Genomic DNA, 23,048 nt, shown 5'->3' with positions numbered 1-23,048 from the left:
GAGAGGCGGGCTCAGGGCTCCCCTGCTGTCCTGTGAGGCCGGCATCAGCTCTCCCTCACCCTTCCCAGGTACTTCTACTCACGAAGGATCGACATCACCCTGTCATCGGTTAAGTGCTTCCACAAGCTGGCCTCTGCCTATGGGGCCAAGCAGCTGCAGGGCTACAGCGGAAGCCTCTTTGCCATCCTCCTCCCCCGGGACCCCTCATTCCAGATGCCCCTGGACCTGTATGCCTACGCAGTGGCCACTGGGGACCCCCTGCTGGAGAAGCTCTGCCTTCAGTTCCTGGCCTGGAACTTCGAGGCCCTGACACAGGCTGAGGCCTGGCCCAGTGTCCCCACAGACCTGCTCCAATTGCTGCTGCTCAGGAGCGACCTGGCTGTGCCCAGCGAGCTGGCCCTGCTGAAGGCCGTGGACACTTGGAGCTGGGAGGAGCATGCCTCCCACGAGGAGCTGGAGGGCTTGGTGGAGAAGGTCCGCTTCCCCATGATGCTCCCTCAGGAGCTCTTTGAGCTGCAGTTCAACCTGTCCCTGTACTGGAGCCACGAGGCCCTGTTCCAGAAGAAGAGTCTGCAGGCCCTGGAGTTCCACACCGTGCCCTTCCAGTTGCTGGCCCGGTACAAAGGCCTGAACCTCACTGAGGATGCCTACAAGCCCCGGATTTACACCTCGCCCACCTGGAGTGCCTCTGTGACGGACAGTCGCTGGAGTGCACGGAAGTCACAGCTGGTCTATCGGCCCACAGTGGGTTCTTCACTCAAATACTCTGCTAATGCCATCCAAGCCCCCTTCGACTACAGATACTACTACCCCTACCAGTCCTTCCAGACCCCACAACACCCCAGCTTCCTCTTCCAGGACAAGTGGGTGTCCTGGTCCCTGGTCTACCTCCCCACCATCCAGAGCTGCTGGAACTATGGCTTCTCATGCTCCTCGGACGAGCTGCCTGTCCTGGGCCTCACCAAGTCGGGCCCCTCAGATAGTACCATCGCTTACGAAAACAAAGCCCTCATGCTCTGCGAAGGGCTCTTCGTGGCAGACGTCACTGATTTCGAGGGTCGGAAGGCCGAGATTCCCAGCGCCCTGGACACCAACAGCTCCAAGGGCACCTCTTTCTTCCCCTGCCCAGCAGGGCACTTCAGCAGCTTCCGCACAGTCATCCGCCCCTTCTACCTGACCAACTCCTCGGGCGTGGACTAGATGGCGTGGGTCAGGGGCCGGCAGGAGCAAGGGTGGTAAGAACCCAAGAAGCCCAGGATGCCCTCGCTGCAGGCTTCTCTCTTGGCTCCCTTCCTCTCGGCAACAACCTTCAACAACCGGCCACCAGATGTCCCCCTACTCCCCCGAGAGCTCAGCTTGTAGAAATTACTGGGAAGCTTCCACAAGTGTGCACCAGGAGTTCTCCCACCAGCCCACCAGTTTCCAGGTTGGGAAGCACCAAGACGCCCTCGAGGTCGAGGTTGCTCTGGGATTCCCACCCCACCCCCCCACTCAGTTTGCCTTTGTCACTGCTCTGAGATCATTACAGTTACACTGTGGTTGCTACATCTGTTTGTACAGAAAGTGTTACTGGGTCTATACCGTGTTGGGACATCGGGTGTTCCAGGCTCTGGGGGGCAGGGAATGAGGGAGAGTCCCTGTCCTCATGAAGCTGCGGGCTAGTGGGGGAGACAGGGAGCAGGAAGCACATCCCAGCCTGGAGCAGTGACACAGTGTGACACAAGCAGAGGGTGCGTGCCTCTGAGTGTGTGCACGTGGGTGTGTGATTGTGGGTGCATAGATGTGTGGGTTGTTTTTTTTTTTGAGATGGAGTCTCTGTCACCCAGGCTGGAGCACACTGGTGCACCCTCAGCTCACTGCAACCTCCACCTCCTGGGTTCAGGTGATTCTCCAGCCTCAGCCTCCTGAGTAGCTGGGATTACAGGTGCCCGCCATCATGCCTAGCTAATTTTTGTGTTTTTATAGAGACAGGGTTTCACCTTATTGGCCAGACTGGTCTCAAACTCCTGACCTCAGGTGATCTGCCCACCTCAGCCTCCCAAAGTGCTGGAATTACAGGCATGAGCCACTGCGCTGGGCCTATGAGTGTGTGTGCTTTTGAGAGCATGACCCCCTGCTCATGTCTGACAGGAAGGAAAGGGTGCTGAGGTGGCAAGGTCAGGGCTGCACCTCCGGGAGTGGTCGGGTCTCTGGAAGACATGACCAGGCTGGGTGGTGGAGACCAGGAGACAGCGGACTGTGGAAGCTGAGGGAAGAAGAAAGAACAGCAGGAGTTAGGAAGCTTCACTCTGGATATCCGTGTGCACAGGGACAGGGGACAGAGACTCATCTCAGCCTTGGAAGAGTGAAAAATTGGAAACAATGTCAGTACTCACCAACAGGATGCTTGACCACAAATAAAAGACACCCAGGCCGGGGCTGAGTGAGGCAGGGGAGAGGTGTGCTAGAAAGATACTGGGAAGCACAGAGTCTCAGGGGAGGCTGGGGGCACACTGGATGCCCGGGGGGGGGGACATCCGTGATAATGCCATAGCAGGCTCTGGGCACTGAGTGCTGCCTGCTGCCAGCCAGGCTTCTCCCTGGCCCACTGCAGGCACAGAGTCCCCAACGAGGCACTGGCTGGGCCGAGCTCAGGCTGGCGCTTGCCGCTGTACCAGAGTCTGGGAAGACAAGAGTGTGGACTGTGTTGGCCTCTGGAACAGGAGGTGGCACAGGGGCTCCCCTAATGGCAAGGAGGTTCAGGTGCTAGACAGCCAGACAGTGGCAGACGCCCTACCTACCCTTTCCCCACAGCTACTGCTGGGAACAAAAGCAGGCTCACAAAACCTCCTGCCCACCAAGGCAGCTGCTCCCCTGACCCCCCACCTCCAGATTGTGCACCCAGCCAAGGTTCACCATCCTGGCAAGACATCCCCTCCTCCACATGTTTTTTGTTTGTTTTGAGACAGGGTCTTATTCTGTTGCCCAGGCTGGAGTACAGTGTGCCATCTCAGCTCATGGCAAACTCTGCCTCCTGGACCCAAGCTATTCTCCTGCCTCAGCCCCTGGGACTACAAAGTACCTGGGACTACAGATGTGCGCCAGAATGCCTGGATAATTTTTATTGCTGTTGTTGAGACTGAGTCTCGCTCTGTCACCCAGGCTGGAGTTCAGTGGCGCGATCTTCGTTCACTGCAACCTCCGCCTCCCAAGTTCAAGCGATTCTCCTGCTTCAGCCTCCTGAGTAGCTGGAATTACAGGCACTCAACACTACGCTCAGCTAATTTTTTGTATTTTTAGTAGAAACGGGGTTTCACCATGTTGGCCAGGCTGGTCTGGAACTCCTGACCTCGCGATTCACCTGCCTTGGCCTCCCAAAGTCCTAGGATTACAGACGTGAGCCATCATGCCCAGATTTTTTTATTTTTTTATTTTTAGTAGAGTCGGGATTCTGCCATGTTGTTGCCCAGGCTGTTCTCGAACTCCTGGGCTCAAGCCATTTGCTCACCTTGGCCTTCCAGAATTCTGGAATTACAGGCGCCACTCTGACCCGCCTACCTCCCCGACTTCTTTTTTGATCCTGTTTACATTTTAGCAGCTGATGGGCTACATTGCACCATGGACCACCTCCAACGCCTCTATTGGGGACAAACCACAGTGAGATCAGGAAGAAGAAGGAAACATGACGTCAGGGTGGAGGCGTGGCAGACACAGCAGAGACCAGAATCACAGCCTCCAGTTCTCCACTCAGTCCAGGCCAACAGCAGCTCTCCTCTCTCCTGCTCTGCACTCCCTGGCATCTCAGGGCCAGGAAAGGTAACTGGAGTTTTTCTTCCAGAGAACTCTGAGCCCCGGGGTCCTGCCTGCAAGGAAGCTGTAGTCCTGCGCGGAGCTGGTAGATGCGGGGGTGTGAGAAATCACTTGAGTCCTTCGGTGCTGCTTGCAGTTTTGGGCGGTAGCCCTGTTCCCCCGGGAGAGTCAGAACCAACCATCCCAGCCTCCCAAACACTCTTCCCTTCTTCACCTGCTCACCCACGGGCACAGTGGTCCCAGAGGTGAATCCCCATCTTCACTGCCAATTCGAGGGGATGTGGAGATATCTTGTAGTGGAAACATTCTTCTCTTGGGTGTGGAACCCCTGTGCCAGCAGAGCCCAGGTAGAACCTTTGCTCCAGGTGATGGGTGCTGCTCAGGGCACCTGACCCACACCTGCGCATTCTGAACAGGAAGAACTACAGATGGGCTATGCGAGCTGGTGCGTCCGCAGGGGGAGGACAGCGTCTTCTTGTCTCCAGTGAGTGGTGAGAGGATGCACGGGGCAATCTGGAGGCCGGGACTTCCGGGCCTGGCTCATCTGATGCCCAGCACGTCCGCAGAGCCAGGCTCTTGCATTTTGCCCTTCACCAGCCTCCTGAGCCTGAGGCTTCGTTCCAGCCTTCCTGTTTCATGAGCCCTTGAATGCATGATGGGTGACACAGGTGACCACAAGGCTGCAGCCTGGCTGCAGCTGCTGAGTCACCTGCATTTGTGTGGGTGGCCGGGAGGGTGAGAAAGGTGTTTGGTCAGCGAAGGGCTGGTGGCACTGAGTGCCGTATGGATTGGAGGCATTTAGATCTAGAGTAAGTGTTGATTCCTGGGGAGCGAGTGGCTGCCTCCTCCGATGGAAAGGGTTGGCTGAAAGCCACAGCCATCAGGGAGCCGGCACTGAATGAGGGCCATGGAGCATGAGGTCTGCTCCCATCAGCCTTGGTGATGCGGCAGCAAAGCCCTGCTCCCTCCTGCCAGGCCACCTCTTAGCAGAGCAGGCCCTGGAGGCTGGGGAGGCACATCTGTCCCCACATGCTGGGGCAGGCACCCAGCATGAGACCACCATGGGGCCTTTCAGGGAACAGTCAGGGGGCAGAAGTATCCGAACCTCCGTAGCTATTTCCAGACACCTGTCCCTGCCGTCTTCCCAAAGCTCACAGGTACTGATTCTTCCACCCTCCTCCCTCCAGCCCTGGCATCTTACCAAACCCTGAGCCGCTTCCACAGGTCACAAGACCCAGGCCCACTTCCTTCCACCCGCCACACAGAAAATGAGATTGACCACTCAGGGTTCTGCCCAAAGCGAGGTCCCTTTCTGCCAGGCAACAGACCACTCCCATCTGGAATGAGCCCTCAGTCCAATCTGAAACAGGCTGCATTTTCTCCCACCTCCATCACAGATATTAGGGAATGCCCCATCAGGCCCTGGGGGAGGCCTCAGGTGCCCTGGGTAGAGGGTGGGGAGACCTTGGTGAGATGCCAATCACCTGTGCCTCGAGGGACTGCCCACGCTCCTGAGGGCCACGTCCACCTGTGTCCTTCCAGCTCACGGAGGGCAGCTCAGGACCCACGCTCAAGTGTTTGGGCCAAAGCTGGTGGTGCTGGAAGGAGTGAGTCTTCCTGCCAAGGAGGGCCCTGCTCAGCTCCAAACCGCTGCATGCTCCTGGGTGGTCCTCCAAGCAGGCCTGCCACAGGCCCCTCAGGCCCCTCAGCATAGCTTCCTGCATCTCAATCTCCTCCTCCTGGCCTTTCGGATCCTAAGGCCACAGGGAGGGCAGCTGCACTAACAGACGGGTGGCCTCATGCTCTGACACCAGACTTGGGTCTCTAGTAAAGAGACAGGAGCCACTCCCCAAGTAGGGCATGTGTCCCCTCGAAAGTTCACAGGGATCTAGCCGAGATTGGGCCTGCTTCTAAGGGACCAAGGGGCACACATATAGGGCTCCCACTGGTGTTCACTTTGGTCCAGTGTGACGACTGCAGCGTCATGGGTTGGCAGGAAGCAGACAGAATGAAATAGCCAGTGCACTCCTAAGGCAGGACATGTGTGTGTGCACGCATGTGTGTGCAGGCGTGTGTGTGCACACGCATGAGACAGACAGGGAGGGGGAGGAATTGCCATCAGCACCTGCTGCATCCACGTGCAGGGCCATGTTCATTTACCCAGCCAGCCACACCTGAAACAGCGGCGTGTCTTCCTTCACCTGGTGTAACTCAGGAGAGGCTCCTCACCGCATCCTCAGCCCCGGAGCCCCTGCCCTGCAGCTCAGTCACTGGGTTAACGGCCAGGAGGACCTTTGGGGAAGGCCAGGAAGCGGATTCTTGGTACTGTAAGTCCTTTTCATTTTATTACAGGGTCCTTTCTCTAAGAGATTTTCACCTTTCCTTTGCAGGGCTCGGGGTGATCCAGGAATTGGGTGAGCGGCCGGGACTCTATTGTAATGGTGCAAAGTGCCTGTTCACCGGATCTGAGCTTTTCCTTTCTTTTCTTTCTGGTTTTTTTTTGTTTGTTTGTTTTTGTATTGGAGTCTCGCTCTGTTGCCCAGGCTGGAGTTCAGTGGTGCAATCAGCTCATTGCAACCTCCACCTCCCAGGTTCAAGCGATTCTCCTGCCTCAGCCTCCCGAGTAGCTGGGATTACAGGCAAGCACCCCCCAACCCCAGGCCACCCCCAGCTAATTTTTTGTATTTTTAATAGAGATAGGGTTTTACCATGTTGACCAAGCTGGTCTTGAACTGGCCTCAGGTGATCCGCCTGCCTCAGCCTCCCAAAGTGCTGGGATTACAGGTGTCAGCCACCTGGCCCAGCCCTGATCATGAGCTTTTTGAATGCTACAGATGAGGTGAGGGTTTTGCAAGGTGCCAGCCTGTTTTGGTCCCATGCCCCTCCTCCCCATGGCTGTCAGGAAGCACTTTCTTTTCTTTTTTTTTTTCTGAAATGAGGTCTTACTATGTTGTCAAGGCTGGTCTTGAACTCCTGGGCACAAGCAATCCTTCTACCTTTGCCTCCCCAAGTGCTGGGATTACAGGTGTGAGTCATTGTGTGCCCAGCACTGCTACTCTGAACACGTGCTAGCTACATGGAAGACAGAACTTGGACATGGCTCTCCCCAGCTCAGTAGTCAAGTGCCTATTCTTTTTTTTTTTTTTGAGATGGAGTTTCCCTGTTGTTACCCAGACTGGAGTGCAATGGCACGATCTCGGCTCACCACAACCTCTGCCTTCTGGGTTCAAGCAATTCTCCTGCCTCAGCCTCCCAAGTAACTGGGACTACAGGCACGTACCACCATGCCCAGCTAATTTTTGTATTTTTAGTAGAGACAGGGTTTCACCTCGTTGACCAGGATGGTCTCGATCTCTTGACCTCGTGATCCACCCGCCTCGGCCTCCCAAAGTGCTGGGATTATAGGTGTGAGCCACCGCGCCCGGCCAGGAAGCACTTTCAATTTCAGCATCTCCAGATAGCCTCTCTGACCTACACAGAGAAGCCACAGGGCATTTCCTGGAGGCCAGTGCCTCCTTCCCTGCATGTTTCCCTGGGCTTCATGGGAGGAGGGCTTCCTGGGTCTGTCCAGAGGACAGCAGTTGACGGCACACGGCACGCACTCCAGGCTTCCTGGCTCCTCAGTGCTTTGGATTCCTTTCTCTATGACACACTGAGGAATTCACGAGCCATCCAGGCCTCCAATTTTCAGTCAAGCAATTGAGAAGATAATTAGTACCATTCCCAGCTGCTCAAGCTAGCGCACAAAGCCAAAATCTCTCATGCATGCACCTGTACTGGCTATATTTAGCTTCAGCTTTCTATAATGAAAGCCCAGCATGGCAGGGGCTCATATAACATTTTTCTTTATTTTCTGTCACATAAAAGGGAGAAGGCGTCCCTTCTGGAGGTAGACTTCATTTGTACACCATTATTGCATGCCTGCCACCCACAAGCCTACCCTCATGATCTGTAATGGCTGCTGAGATTCCAGCCATCACCGCTTCCCTTCAGGTAGAAAAAGAAGGTAGCAGGAAAGGACAAAAACTTTTCCTAGCTGTCTATCCCAAGACTGAGTGCCTCTTTATTTTTGTTTTCTTTGAGACAGTGTCTCACTGTCGCCCAGGCTGGAGTGCAATGGTGTGATCATAGTTCACTGCAGCCTTGACCTCCTGGGCTCAAGTGATCCCCCACCCCAGCCTCCTGAGTAGCTGGGACCACCACTCCCAGTTAATTTTTGAGCTTTTCTAGAGATGGGATCTTGCCATCCTGCCCAGGCTGGTCTCCAATGCCTAAGCTCAAGCAATCCTCCCACATGGGCGTCCCAAAGTGCTGGGTTGGGACGAGCCACCGCACCCTACCTGCCAGTGAGGTTTTTAAATTTTATTTTATATATATATATATTTTTTTTTTTTTTTTTAGAGTTTCGCTCTTGTTGCTCAGGCTGGAGTGAAATGGCGCGATCTCGGCTCACCACAACCTCTGCCTCCTGGGTTCAAGAGATTCTCCTGCCTCAGCCTCCCGAGTAGCTGAAATTACAGGCACGTGCCACCACACCTGGCAAAATTTTTTTGTGTGTGTATTTTTAGTAGAGATGGAGGTTTCTCCACGTTGGCCCGGCTGGTCTCAAACTCCCAACCTCTGCCCACCTCAGCCTTCCAATGCTGGGATTACAGGCGTGAGCCACTGTGCCCGGCCCAAGTGAAATTTTACAAACAATTTTATTAGTATATTACACACACCGTACACAGGAGGGAAGCGTAGAGCTCAGTTAATTGTTGCATTACATGTAAAACACTGCTGGCACCACCCCTCGGATAGAAATAGTGAACCTTTCCCTCACCCCAGAAGGCTCTCTAGGTCAGAACTCCACCCTGTAACCACTAATTCTGACTTCTATGGACACCGAGTAGGCATTCCTGCTCTTTTTTTTTTTTTTTTTGAGATGGAGTTTCACTCTTGTTACCCAGACTGGAGAGCAATGGCGTGATCTCGGCTCACTGCAACCTCCGCCTCCTGGGTTCAGACAATTCTCCTGCCTCAGCCTCCTGAGTAGCTGGGACTACAGGTGCGCGCCACCATGCCCGGCTAATTTTTGTATTTTTAGTAGAGACAGGGTTTCACCATGTTGGCCAACATGGTCTCGATCTCTTGACCTCGTGATCTGCCCGCTTCAACCTCCCAAAGTGCTGGGATTACAGGCAGGATCCCACCTGCCCGGCCTGGCCCAAGTTTTTCAAAAGAGCAACTTGCAGAACAATCCTGTACAGATGGTCCACTGGCTGTCTATTGAGTCTCCATTCCCCACTCTTCCTCCTTCCCCAAATGACCTGTACGTGCCTTCAGGGAACCATCCCACTGGGCAGCAGCCTGGGGTGATTCAGTGGAGGAACTTGGGGAATCCATCCTTTTTGCCACAAGAATTGGTTTGATATGGATTTGGCTAAGAAGGAGAAGGGCATGTGACCTGTGTTAGCACCTTTGCTGGGGAGGGGAATCACGGATGACCCTTTCACATCGGAAACGCTGTGTGCCCTCATGAAGTGAAATGTTTCTTAACAGCAGCGTCCTGGCTGTTCAGGCATTCACACACAGGTTCTGGCCACACCCTTGCACAAATACACTCACAAACTCGCTGAAAGGGCTGGGCTTCCTCGTGCTCCACTTGTGTGGCCCAAGGAGGCGGCAGGCCCTGGGCCTGAGTGAGAGCTGGACAGAAATGGTTTGATGTGGCAGCAGCTGGTCTTCTGAAAGAATGTCACTGGGGCAAAGCCAGGAGCTTGGAGCCAAGCATGTGGAAGTTGCAAAATGCAAAGAAAGAATGCAGGCCTCCTTCCACCACTCCCACGCTTGCATTAGCACTCCAAGTGTCACATGCGAGTTCTGTCTGCACATAGGCATTCACCACATGTGTGCATTCGAGCATGTGCATTCAAAAGCCCAGTTCAGGAGATTCTCACGGAGGTTCCTCCAGGCCGAGCTCAGGGTTACCAGAGAGAGGACTGGGGGCTCTGTTTCCCAGGGGCTCAGTCAGCCTGTGATCAAATAAGAAATAGATATTCTTGTTTTTGTGGGGGTTTTTTGAGATGGAGTCTCGCCCTATCGCCCAGGCTGGAGTGCAGTGGCACGATCTAGGCTCACTGCAACAACTTCTGCCTCCTGGGTTTGAGGGAGTCTCCTGCCTCAGCCTCCCAAGTAGCTGAGATTACAGGCACTCACCACCACGCCTGGCTAACTTTTGTATTTTTAGTAGAGACACGGTTTTGCCATGTTGGCCAGACTGGTCTTGAATTCCTGATCTCAGGTGATCCATCCACCTCAGCCTCCAAAAGTGCTGGGATTACAGGCATGAGCCACCACAGCCAGCAAGAAATATATATTCTATTTGGTCTTTGTTCTGAGTTCCTGGGTTCCCAGCACAAAGCTCCTAAAACCCTTGACATTTTCTAAGTGAGAGTTGAGAAAAGCATCTTTTGTTATTCATAAGGAACCCCTTTCTACCATCCCTAGTAATGCCAATGAGGTGACTGGTGGTCCCTAGCAAGCCTCAGGATGGGGGATGCTGCCCCAGGAACCCACCATGGGATTAGTGGGTTGAAACTTTCAGACCCACCCCTTGACTTCCAGGAAGGCGGAGGGGCCAGGGATTGAGTCAATTACCAGTGGCCATGATTTCATCAGTCATGGTCACATAGTGGAACTTCCATAAAAGCTTTAAGAGAAGGGGCTTGGAGAACTTCAGGTTGATGAATGAACCCATGAGCTGGGAGGCTGGCACAGCACACACTCCATGGGGACAGAAGCGCCTGCTCCAGACCCTTCTGGACCTTGGTCTGTGTGTGTCTCCATCTGGCATCTTTTATCACCAACCCAAGACCCTAAGGAAGGTTCTGTGAGCCATTCCATAGCAACTCACCACAACTGAGGAGGAGGCTGTGGCAGCCACCAATAGCCAGTCATCGGCCGGACACTGTGACTCACGCCTGTAATCCCAGCACTTTGGGAGGCTGAGGCAGGCAGATCACTTGAGGTCAGGAGTTCGAGACCAGCCTGGCCAACATGGTGAAACCCCGTCTCTATAAAAAGACAAAAATTGGCTAGGCATGGTGGCACGTGCTTGTAGTCCCAGCTACTTGGGAGGCTGAGGCAGAAGAATTGCTTGAACCCGGGAGGCAGAGGTTGCAGTGAACTGAGATCACGCCATTGCACTCCAGCCTGGGCAACAAGAGGGAAACTCTGTCTCAAAAAAAAAAAAAAAAAAGCCAATCACCAAACCTGAAAACCTGAGGAGGGGGTCCTGGGAGCCCCCAGTTTGTAGCCAAGTTGGGCCAAAATGTGGGTAAGCTGAGGACCCTCTGCTTGTCCTCGGGGTCTGATGTGGGGGGCAGTCTTGAACTCCTAACCTAAAGGTCTGTGCTAACTCTGGATAGTTTCAGGACCGAATTAACTCACGCCTGTAATCCTAACACTTTGGGAAGCCGAGACAGGAGAATCTCTTGAGCCCAGGAGTTTGAGACCGGCGTGGGCAGCATAGTGAGACCCCATCTGTACAAAAAAAATTTTTTAAATAGCAGGGCGTGGTGGCAGGAGGTGGAAGGATCGCATAGCTGCAGTGAGCTATGATGGCACCACTGCACTCCAGCCTGGGTAAAGAGTGAGACACTGTCTCAGGAAAATAAAAAAAACAGAACTATCGGTATGGGGGAGGCAAGCCCACACGCCGGGTGTCAGAAGTAGAGACAGTTTTCATTTAGAGTCTAATGGGAGGAGAGAAGATAAACAGACCACAGCAGAGGTGGAGAGAAAGGCACGACTGCCAGGAGGGAGGGAGAAGAGCTGGAGCCTGGCTTGGGGGACGCAGCCGGGGTATTGACCCTGCACTGTGACCCAGAGACAAGAGGAGGGAGGTGTCCAGAGATGGTTTGGGCAGAGCCCAACATTCTGAGGAGTTGGAGTGGGGTCTCAGGAGGACCAGGTCAGCCCATCCCAAGGGCTGGACTCGGGGTCATCACTGTAATGCCCAGGGCCAGGCAGGGTGGGTCGGGCCTGAGTCAGGCTGTCCAGCCCTGCCTCCTTATGAGAACTGGCTCAAGTGCGGGCAGCCAGGATCCGGCCTGCAGATCTCTGCTTCACCCAAGCTTGCCAGGTCTCTGACCCCTCAGCCCCCCAAAGCAGGGCCGCCTTTCCCAGCCACCTCACATCCTTGGGGTTACGTGATGCTCACATTGACTCTGGGGAAGGGACAGGAATGGGGGGCTTGGTATCAGTTTCCCGGGGCCGCCCAAGCAACAGACATTTCCTGGGGGGCTTAAAACAATGGGAATTTCCTTTTCCCCGCTCTGGAGGCCAGGAGTCTCAGATCACAGTGTCTGCAGGGCTGGCTCCTGGAGGCTTTGAGGGACGATCTGTCCCAGCCCTGTCTCTCAGCTTCTGGTGGCTCCTGGCGATCCTCAGCTTGTGGATGCACCACACTGGCCTCCACCTCTGGCATCACGTGGCATTCCTCTCTCTGGGTCTCTAATCTCCCACTCCTTTCCCCTGCAAGGACACCAGCCACTGGGTTCAGGGCCTGCCCTAAATGCAGGGTGATTTCATCTTGAGATCCCTTTTTTTTTTGAGATGGAGTCTCCTTCTATCACCCAGGCTAGAGTGCAGTGGGGCAATCTCGGCTCACTGCAACCTACACCTCCTGGGTTCAAGTAATTCTCTGCCTCGGCCACCAGAATAGCTGGGATTACAGGCACCCGCCTCCACACCCGGCTAATTTTTGTATTTTTAGTAGAGACAGGGTTTCACCATGTTGGCCAGGCTGGTCTCAAACTCATGACCTCAGGTGATCTGCCTGCCTTGGCCTCCCAAAGTGCTAGGATTACAGGCATGAGCCACTGTGCTCGGCTAAGAGCTTTGATGGTATCTGTAAAGACCCTCTATCCAAATAAAGTCACAGCCACAGGTATTAGTGGTCAGGACGCAGAAGTATCTTTCTGGGGGATGGAATTCCTCCCACAGGAGGCTGTTCAGGGTTCCAGGAATCCAGGCTGTTTGGCCATCACTTGCATTCTCTAATCCAAATCCTGCTGGCAGCCAGGTGGAAGTTGGGTGTGGGGTGGAGTCCTGGCTCCCAGGGGGACCTTCCCACACCCCCATCCTCTCACTGCAAGGCTCCCAGAAGTCAGAACCCATAGGGGCCCCCAGGGCTGCTTCTCTCACAGGAATGTGCTTAGATCTCCAGCCCCGCTGCCGTGTGTGGAGTGGATATTCAGAATCTGAACGTCTCGAGCTGTTTCCTGGGAGACGGCTTGCTTTGGGATCCAGGCTCTTTGACATAACTTTGGCAAACCTCCATGTTTGGTGACTCCCTTGGCTGTGACCACCTCCTTGCATCGGGGACTAGCGCCAGCCTCCATGGGAGGCATCAGGAAGTGGCTGCAAATTTGACCTTAGAAACAGCAAATTCAGTCAAGGTGAGGATGCTGCTGGTGGGCTTGGTAAGAGGATTTGAGTGAGTCACTCATCACAGCATCTTAAAAAGATGCGAGAAGCCGAATCAAAGAAACTGTGGAAAAGACAGGTTTTGGCTTCATATAAGGAAGTGTTTTCTAACAGAGTGGGACAGAGACAAGACGGCTGGCGTTGGACGGATCCCGTCCTGGAGGCCTGCCAGGCACTTTAAGAAGGAGGTAGCAGCTCCTGAGACTGGGGCTTGGGAGCAGAGGTGCAGTCCTTAGTTTTGGAGCTGAGTCCCTTCTCCCCTCCCCCGGACTCCTTGGCTGTAAAAGCCCTGATGACTTCTAGGATCCTTTCCCTCTCTCAAGTCAAAGCAACTGGCCCTTTTGACCTGGGGACAGGCCAAGAGACAGTGCTTTGCTGCCTCCTTGCTCACTTCCAGCATCCAGGTGACACCGCTCAGCCATCATCTGTTTAAGGAGCCCACCTGGTCTCCAGGTTCCAGGCCAGTCTTCTCAAGGAGCCAGCACTTTCTAAATGCAGACCTGCTTTTGGGATTTTAGCAAATCGACACCCAGTTTTATCCATCAGGTCAGTCATTCCACCATCCCCAGGCAGAGCTGGAGGTGGAGGCACTGAAGACAAAGCCCTGGGCACATTAGCTTCGGCTCCCAAACCTGCTCCCGGGCCCTACATGCTTCCTTGTAAAATCCAGTTTCTGCCATTCCTGCAAAGTCAGTTTACCAAGAAGCCCCATCCTCTACCGTTCCTCAGGCGATGTCTGGTCACCCTGGCCTGCCTTCAGCCAGAATCCTGTTAGGTTGGTTTAGCTGGAATCCCCGACCTCCATGCTTCCTCTTAGTAACTCCCTGCTCCGACCCCCACCCTGCTCCCTGGCTGGAAATCCACTTGACTGGGCTACATTCGAGTTGAGCCGACCTCACCATGGCAGGCCCCCAGTGCAGGTCCCTGTGCCTGTTAAGATGGCCCTGAGTAAGTCGGCCTCACTGCGCTCCCATAGGTGTCACTGAATTTTTTCTTTTTGGAGACAGAGTTTCACACTGCTGCCTGAGTTGGAGTTCAGTGGCGGGATCTTGGCTCACTGCAACCTCTGCCTCCTGAGTTCAAGTGATTCTCCTGCCTCAGCCTCCTGAGTATCTGGGATTACAGGCACCTGCCACCAGCTAATCTTTGTATTTTTAGTAGAGACAGGGTTTCCCCATGTTGGCCAGGCTGGTCTCAAACTCCTGAGCTCAGGTGATCCACCTGCCTCAGCTTCCTAAAGTGCTGGGATTACAGGCGTGAGCCACCACGCCCGGCCATCATTTTCTTTAACATGACCAACAGAAAGCCCTCCATCCTGGGCAAACTGGGAGGGTTGGCCACCCCAGGTAAGGGGCCGATAGAAGCCCCTGATAGTCAATTTACAAAGAAAGATGCTTCCCCATTCCCATCACCTAGCCCCAGAAATCTGGGCTCTGGTTGACAAGTTCTTTTCAGCTGGGCACTGCGGGAGGCCGTGGTGGGTGGATCTCTTGAGGCCAGGAGTTCAAGATCCACCTGGGCAACATGGTGACACCCTACCTTCACAAAAATTACAAAGATTAGCCAGGCATGGTGTTGTGTACCTATAGTCCCAGCTACTTGAGAGGCTGAGGCAGGAGGACTACCTAAGCCCAGGGAGATTGAGGCTGCAGTGAGCTGAGATAGCACCACTGCACTCCAGCCTGGGGACAGTGGGAGAACCTGTCTCAAAAAAAAAAAAAAATTATTGTAACGCATGCATATGACTTCTTCTTCTAGACCATTCTTTTTGTTCATTTGTTTGTTTTTAAGACCGAGTCTCACTCTGTTGCCCAGGCTGGAGTACAGTAGCTCAATCTTGGCTCACTGCAACATCTTCCTCCCGAGTTCAAGCGAGTCTCCTGCCTCAGCCTCTTCAGTAGCTGGAATTACAGGTGCCTGCCACCCTGCCCAGCTAATTTTTTTATTTTTAGTAGAGATGGGATTTCACCACATTGGCCGGGCTGGAACATTCTTTTTCTTCTTTACCAGGTTAATTTCTATATATGCTTCTGGGGCTCTCTCAACCTCTGAGCACCCTCAGGCCACTGACCCCTTACTAAGTGGAGCCTGCGAGTCTGCAGTTCTAAGTGCTCCAGCCACGGCCATGCTTCTGGTCCTCCCGCCACACTCTGGGAACTAGGGGCTTAGCCTTCATGACCTCTGAGAGTGCCTCTCAGGCATCCAAGTCTCAGCCCCACCCTGTGACCAAAGCACACCTGTGTTCCCACAGCCAGAATGAATTCATCTTTCCCACCATCTGCTTCTGGGGAAGCCGGGCACCCGGTGGGAACATGGTTAGCCCTTAAGTCTTTGCTGAATGAATGAATGAACCTATGCGTTGAAACAGAAGGTCCGTATAGACCTATGTCCACCTTCCCTACATCTACACCCAAGAAGGAAATCCCCAAAACTCCCAACATGAATCCTGGTTGAGTCACAAGTGGAGGAAGTAAAAAAGGCGTGAAATGCAGGAACCTTGCTGCTCACCCTCAGAGCAGAGGTAACCAGTGCTTCTCAAAGTGGGGTTCCAATCAGCAGCATCCCGGTGCCCAGAAACCAGTCAGCGGTGAAGATTCTCAGGAACACCCCAGTCTGACTGAACTGGAGACCAGGGAATCGGGGTGAGTTTGCGTCCAGTTCTTCAGAGCCCTCCTGGAATTCTGGTGCCACATGAGTATAAAACCCACTGGGTTGAGGCCGGTGATTCACCTCTGGGGCTGTGTATTGGAATTTCCTGGGAGCTTTGAACGCTAGGGACGCCTTTATCCCACTGTACCCTTCTGATGGCCTGTGCTCCGTTTGGGCTGTCTCCCTGCCCCTGTCCCCTTTTCAACAGAGGACAAAGTGGGGAGCTGACATGGAAGTCGGGGAGCCTGCCGGGTGTCTGAGGTCAGGACTGCTGGGCTCTGGGGAGGCTGTCAGGGGTGGGAAAGGTGGGCGGACGGCTTCCCTGGTGGGGGCTGCTCTCTTGCCCCCAGCAGAAACTGCATGCAGGGAGGGTTGGGCTGGGGAACTCTAGCTGCCAGCAGGGCCTTATTCTTCTGCGTGTTTGTAATTTGCTGAGCAGCTGGTCCCCATTACACAGCCTCAGTCCCTTTCTAAGGAGCCTCACGGAAGCCGCTTTTTGCTTCAGTCACAGCAGACCCCGTGCGGGGATGGGTAGCGCAGGAGTAGTGTTGCCGTGGCAACGCAAAGATTTGGGGGCTGGCTAGCAATGGTAACCAGGGCTGCTTTTGACCTTCACCGTCTCCTGGGGCTGCTGGCTTTCTCCTCTCCTGCTTTCACTGGGGTCGTTCCCAAGCCTGCAAGGGGACTCAGCACTCAGGGAGGCCTCAGCGACCCCCTCCCTCTTGCCCTCTCATCCTAGAGGGCAGCTATTCTATGAGACTGGTTTCTCCAGGAGGCTCAGAGGAGTCCTGGGCCCATTTTAAAGCCCCCAACCCAAAGCCGAGGCCCTGCTTGCCCTGGTCTTACCCCGAAGCCCGAGGCCACACCTGCCTCTCGCTGTGCAATCACAGCCAGGCGAGCAACGTGACCTCTGGCTTCCAGATGGATCCGTTGCAAAAGGTGGTGAGATGCCGCTTCCGGTCACAAGTCCAGGCTGGCCACCTGCCTCTTGGCTGTGTGATCCTAGGCAGGAGGCCTCCCTGTCTGCAGCTCGGCTCTGGTCTCTGTCATGTGGGCTGCTGACCTCTCTTCCAGGGTGTTATCAATACTGAGTGAAAGGAATCTGAAGTCTTTGAACAAGTGATGGTTTTTTAAATTAAGATGGTGGGATGTTTATGCATCTTTTCTTTTTTCTTTTTACTTTTTTTTTGTTACTGTTGAGGCAGAGTTTTGCTCTGTCACCCAAACTGGAATGCAGTGGCGCGATCTTGGCTCACTGCAGCTTCCACCTCCTGGGTTTAATTGATTCTCCTGCTTCAGACTCCTGAGTAGCTGGGATTACAGATGTGCGCCACCATGCCTGGCTAATGTTTTGTATTTTTAGTAGAGACGGGGTTTTACCACGTTAGGCATGCTGGTCTCGAATTCCTGACCTTAGATGATCCTCCCGCCTCAGCCTCCCAAAGTGCTGGGATTACAGTAGTGAGCCACCGCGCCCAGCCAGCATCTTTTCTTGTCATTACTGATGTTCATGAAGGGCAGGCTCCACGCTAAGTCCTGCGGGAATCTTTTCTCTTTCCAAGCCCCAGGTTAGGCATTTCAATGCTGCTCCAGGCCTGGCTACAAGCTCTCTCTCGCCCCCGTCTGATTATGGGCAGTGCTCCACATTTGGGGTTCAGGCTTTGCCACAATCTTAAGGCGTTCCTTGGCTGGGGCTCAGGAGGAGAGCAGAAGAGCTGGACCCGCAGGTGCTGAGCCCACCGAGGCCTGGGCGGACCTGTTCTGCCCTCCTCCATGGTCCCGGCCTGGGGAGCCACTCGGAGGGTCCACCGCTGATCACCTGATGGGCCACGCTGGCTCCTCCCACCCTGCAGGAGCACGCAGCACCCTCGGGCTTGCTGGATCCATGGGACATATCCACAGCCTGCCTGGTCTCTTACGAGTTCAGAGAATTCCTTCAAATACTTAAAACCTTCAGCTCCCTTAAAAAGGGTTTCTGCATTTCAGCATAGCTTGGCACTTCTGGGGCTGTGGGTTCCCCAAACCCTGAGGTTTCTGTGTTTATTTGCCCAATCAGAGAGGAGGCCTGGCCAGGAAGACCTTGGCAGGAGGGATCCCCGAAAAGCGGGTCTCAGGAGCTTGCCCTGAACTTCCCCAGGTGGGGGTGAATGCCCTCCCAGACATGGGAGAAAGGGAGTCCAGTTAGGAGGGCCACCCCAGACAGTCAGGGGGACCTGGGCCCCAGGGGCTGGCCACCTGGCCCCAGCTGTCCAAACTCCGGCCCCCCTTCCCCACAGAAAGGGGTTTCCTTAGAGACAGCAGGGCCTGGAGGGGACTCTTGGGAAGGTTCAGAGAGAGGAGGGTCCCCCAGGCCCAGGGGAGGGAAACCAGCCTGAGCCCTTTAAGAATCTGTGTTGCCAGCAGAACACAAAGGCAGGGCAGGCCCTTGGGTAAACATCTGAGGGCCTGTAGCAACAACTCCCAGCTGTGTGGGGCACTGGAGGCGGGGTCCTAGCCGGTCTTGGCTCAGCTGAGGTCAGCTGGGTGGGGACCGACCAAGCACAGTTGCAGGGGGCGGGCAGTGGCTGGAAAGGGAGAGCCACTTGGGCCTAGAAGCTTTGCCTTCCTTTAGGGCCTTTTCCAAAATCCTCCTGGGCGATCTCTGGTGGATCCTCCCAGCCAGGCAGTGAGGACAAGGGGAGCGAGAGGCTTCCTCTCTGGGAAGAGGAGGCGGTTTCCTTTGCCATCCCCAGTCGCTCAGGGCTCATGCATCTCTCCATGGAGCAGAGGTGGGGTCTGCTGTGTCCCGTCACGCACAGCCCTGCCCTGTCACTCTGCAATGCCGGCCTCCGGCTCCATGACTTCGACCCCCACCTTCTCCTGCCTAGAAGTTTTCCTGCAGACTCCTGGCTGGTGTCCCCGTTCCCCAGCCCCCTCCAGGACAGCCCTGTGGAGCCACCAAAGCTATTGTTCTAAAGTACCTCATGTGTTGTCAAAATCTCACTTTAAAGCTTTGGGTAAAAAAATAAAGGACCACATGGAGACACTTCCCTCTGCTTAAACCCAGCTGATGATTCTCTGTTAGGGACAGAGAGATATTAGTTCTGATGCTTTGGACTATAAGTCACAAATCTTAGAAATGCTCACCCTTTGGAGGGGGTGTTTTTACTCATATTAACTAAAGTACACCAGCTGGGTGGACTTCATGCCAGTTGAGCCCAGCGGTTCAACCATGTCCAGAGGACCAGATTTGGGTCCTCTTACGCCTTCTGTAGCAGCAACTCATTCTCATACTAGTTTCTCTCATGGTGGCAAAGTGGCTGCAGTGACTCCAGGCTCTACACCACAACACTCAAAAGGCAGGAGTGGCATGAGCCCGTAGTCCCAACTACTCCAGAGGTGGAGACAGGAGGATTGTATGAACCCAGGAGTTTGAGGTTGCGGTGAGCTACGATCACACCACTGCACTCCAGCCAGGGTGATAGCGTGAGACCCTGAAAAGATAAAAGGTAGGAGTGAGCCTCTTTTCCGGAATTTCCATGGTGTTCATTTATTTATATATAACAAATTACCCCAAAACTTAGAAGCTAAAAAGGATCTTTTATTTTGCTCATAATCTGCAATTTGGGCAGGGCTTAGCAAGGGTGGCTCATCTGCTCCACGTGGCATCAGCTGGGGCCTCTCACCTGGGAACTGGAGGATCCATTTCTCAAGATGGCTTACCTACGTGGCTGAAAAACAGTGCTGGCTATCAGCTGGGAACTCAACCAGGGCTTTGAAATGGGGGCCTCTGCTGGGCACAGTGGCTCATGCCTGTAATCCTAGCACTTTGGGAGGCCGAAGCAGGTGGATCACCTGAGGTCAGGAGTTCAAGACTAGCCTGACAAACATGGAGAAACCCTGTCTCTACTAAAAATACACACACAAAAAAAATTAGCCAGACATGGTGGTATGTGCCTGTAATCCCAGCTATTGAGGAGGATGAGGCAGGACAATCGCTTGAACCTGGGAGGTGGAGGTTGTGGTGAGCTGAGATCGCACCATCGCACTCCAGCTTGGATGACAAGAGTGAAACTTCATCTCAAAAATAAAGAAAGCAGAAATGGGGGCCTTGGCTACCTTCACAGGGGGCCGCGTAAGCTTCCTCACAGCAGGGTGACTGGGTCAGAGAACAAGTCAGATGCACATGGCATTTTATAACGCGGCCTTGGAAGCCACACAGCACCGCTTGTCATAGACCGGTGGTTAAGGTGGTCACAAAGGCCTGCCTGGATTCAAGGGGTAGGGCTGCATACCCCACCGCTCTTGGGAGGAGTGTCAAGGTCCCGTTGAGTGTGTGTGGCGTGGGAGCTGCTGTGTCCATCTCAGAAAACGCCTTCTGCCACAGTCCCCAGCAGATGTCTCCCCCGTTCTCACCAAGTCTCTTTGGGCCACTTGTCCTGCACCAGACCCATAACCAAGGCCAGCAGATGGGACATGTGTCACTGATGGAGCTGGGGTAGATTCAGCTCTCCACATAGTGTCTAGGGGAGGTGTGGATTCCAAACAAAACCAGCAGCATCCCCCAGAGAAGGGAGAGGAGCCGATCTCCTTTCCCATGTGAGGGCCCTGAGGCAGACACCGACCCTCTGCAGCCAGCATTCTCACTGCTCACTGCACTGCCGGGGCCGTGCTAAGTGCTTAATATTTGTTCACCCAATTCTCATCACAGCTCAGTGACACTAGAATGATTTTTCTTCCCACTTTATAGAAACTCAGGTTTGTGGGCCGGGCGCAGTGGCTCAAGCCTGTAATCCCAGCACTTTGGGAGGCCGAGGCAGGTGGATCATGAGGTCAAGAGATTGAGACCATCCTGGTCAACATGGTGAAACCCCGTCTCTACTAAAAATACAAAAAATTAGCTGGGCATGATGGTGCGTGCCTGTAATCCCAGCAAATCAGGAGGCTGAGGCAGGAGAATTGAGGAGGCAGAGGTTTCGGTGAGCCGAGATCACGCCATTGCACTCCAGCCTGGGTAACAAGAGCGAAACTCCGTCTAAAAAAAAAAAAAGAAAGAAACTCAAGTTTGTAACTTGCCCAAGGTCACAGGCCAGAAAACAATGGAGACAAGATTAGAGGTCAGATCTATATGATTCTGAGCCTATGCTGTTAACCACTTCAGAGCCAAGTTCCAGACTTCCGGCCTGCGGCTGAAGAAAGCAACTTGAATGTGGAAGCCCGAGCTCTGGTTGTACTGGCAGCCATTCTGCGACCTTGAGGTGATCCAATCTGAGAAGGAAGCAGATGGCCAGAGGAGGGGACAGCTTTGTAGGATGTCCACATCTCCCTCCCTGAAGTGAGCAAGGAAACCTACTTTTCTAAGTCTGTGTGAGTTGGGTACACACAGTTGAGAGTATCTTAAGCAAGAGCATTGCATTCCTACCTAGTGGATGCAGCGTGTACTCATATGCAACCAGAACAGGCGTGATCTGATGCCATGTGACAGACGTTGATTTTGCTTATGTGTGGAGTGGGGTGGTGGCTTTGTTTCTGAGACAGGGTCTCTGTTATCAAGGCAGGAGTGCAGTGACAAGATCACAGCTCACTGCAGCCTCGACTTCCCAGGCTCAAGCAATCCTCCCAATTCAGCCTCCTGAGGACCTGGGACTACAGGTGCATGTCACCATGCCCAGCTAATTTTTTTTATTTTTTGTAGAGATAGAGTCTCATTATGTTGCCCAGGCAGGTCGAAAACTCCTGGGCTGAAGCAGTCCTCCCGCCTCAGCCTCTCGAAGTGCTAGGATTACAGGCGTGAGTTCTGTCTTTCTCTAATAAGTATTTCTTTTATAACCATTAAGAGTCATGAACTGCTGTTTAAAAGACACTGTTCTATTGTTTTGTTCCGAGACAGGGTTTCTGACGCCCAAGCTGGAGTGAAGTAGCATAATCTTAGCTCACTGCAGCCTCAACCTTTCAGGCTCAAGGGATCCTCCCACCTGTCTCTATAAAAAAGTTTTTTTTAAAAAATTCATACTTGGAGAGAAAATAAATGAGGACAAGTATAGGTATTCATCTAGAATTTTTAGGTGTTTATGTTATAAAACATGTTCTCTGCTTCTGAATATGGCAAGGTTCATTATGTTTTATTTCTTTATTATGTTTTTTGTTTTTTAGAGACAGGGCTCTACTCTGTTGCCCAGGCTGGAGTGTGGTAGCGTGATCGTAGCTCACTGCAGCCTTGAACACCTGGGCTCAAGTGATCCTCCTGCCCCAACTTCCCAAGTAGCTGGGACTACACGTGCCACCACACCTGGCTAGTTGTTTTATTTTTTTGTAGAAATGGGGTCTTGCTGTGTTGCCCAAGCTAGTCTCAAACTCCTGACCTCTAGCGATCCGCTGGCCTCAGCCTCTCAAAGTGCTGGGATCACAGGCATGTGCCACCATGCCCAGCCATTCAATTTTCTTTGCTTCTCCTGAGTAGCTGTGACTACAGGTGCACACCACCACATCCAGATGGGGTTTCATTATGTGTCCCAGGCTGGTCTTGAACTCCTGGCCTCAGGTGATCTGCCTGCCTCAGCCTCCCAAAGTGTTGGGATTACAGGTGTGAGCCACTATGCCCAGCCCAGTCACTTGTTTTCAAAATCCAAATGCCACCCCCGTGTTGTGGCTGAGTCCTCTAAGATGTGGCTTTGGTGGAAGGTGGGAAGAAGGGCCTGGGCCACCCTGCCTCCCCGGCCTCGTGCTCAGAGCCTCTTCAGGCCTCCCACAGCCCAGAGGATGCAATCCGCTTGACAACAGGCGGCCGCTGCTTCCCTGGGCCGTTGGCAGAAATTGTCAATAGACAGTCTCTGTAGGACCTGTGTGGGGCACGGGGGCAGGGCAGGAAGGACGGATGACGCAGTGCCTTTATGTTATCAGCACGTTTCATGGCCGTGAACTCAGCCTTGTTACTGCAAAAGCCTGTGGCTGGAGACACAGCCGCTCTTGTTTTCTTTGCCCAAGGTGAACTTTTCTTTAATTTAATTTATTTATTTTTTCTACCCAAGGTTAACTTTTACAAGTGCAATTTCCTCCCACTCACCCAGCCCCATCCTGCAGCACTGACACATAAAGCTTTGCTGAGCACAGTCAAGAAAGCCTCCAAGAATGACAGTGTCCCGAGAGCGTCACTGGGAAAG

The 23,048-nt window shown here is 53.7% G+C and overlaps 2 protein-coding genes across 3 annotated transcripts in view; both read left to right on the top strand.

The window, feature by feature from the left end:
* LGALS3BP (galectin 3 binding protein) overlaps window positions 1-1,545 on the top strand; it is an 8,380-nt gene extending 6,835 nt beyond the window's left edge. For both annotated transcript variants that reach the window (XM_008997849.5, XM_008997848.4), the window contains exon 6: window positions 69-1,545. In XM_008997849.5, coding sequence (XP_008996097.2) covers window positions 69-1,200 — 1,132 coding nt within the window. In that variant the 3' untranslated portion in view covers window positions 1,201-1,545. The remainder of the gene's footprint in view (window positions 1-68) is intronic.
* The window catches only part of TIMP2 (TIMP metallopeptidase inhibitor 2), a 105,833-nt gene continuing 83,889 nt past the window's right edge, over window positions 1,105-23,048 (top strand). The window contains exon 1 of the mRNA XM_054257121.2: window positions 1,105-23,048. Coding sequence (XP_054113096.2) covers window positions 22,779-23,048 — 270 coding nt within the window. The 5' untranslated portion in view covers window positions 1,105-22,778.

The sequence above is a fragment of the Callithrix jacchus genome, chromosome 5 (genome assembly GCF_049354715.1).
Source record: "Callithrix jacchus isolate 240 chromosome 5, calJac240_pri, whole genome shotgun sequence".
Lineage (NCBI taxonomy): Eukaryota > Metazoa > Chordata > Mammalia > Primates > Cebidae > Callithrix > Callithrix jacchus.
This window is presented reverse-complemented; position numbering and strand designations above follow the sequence as displayed.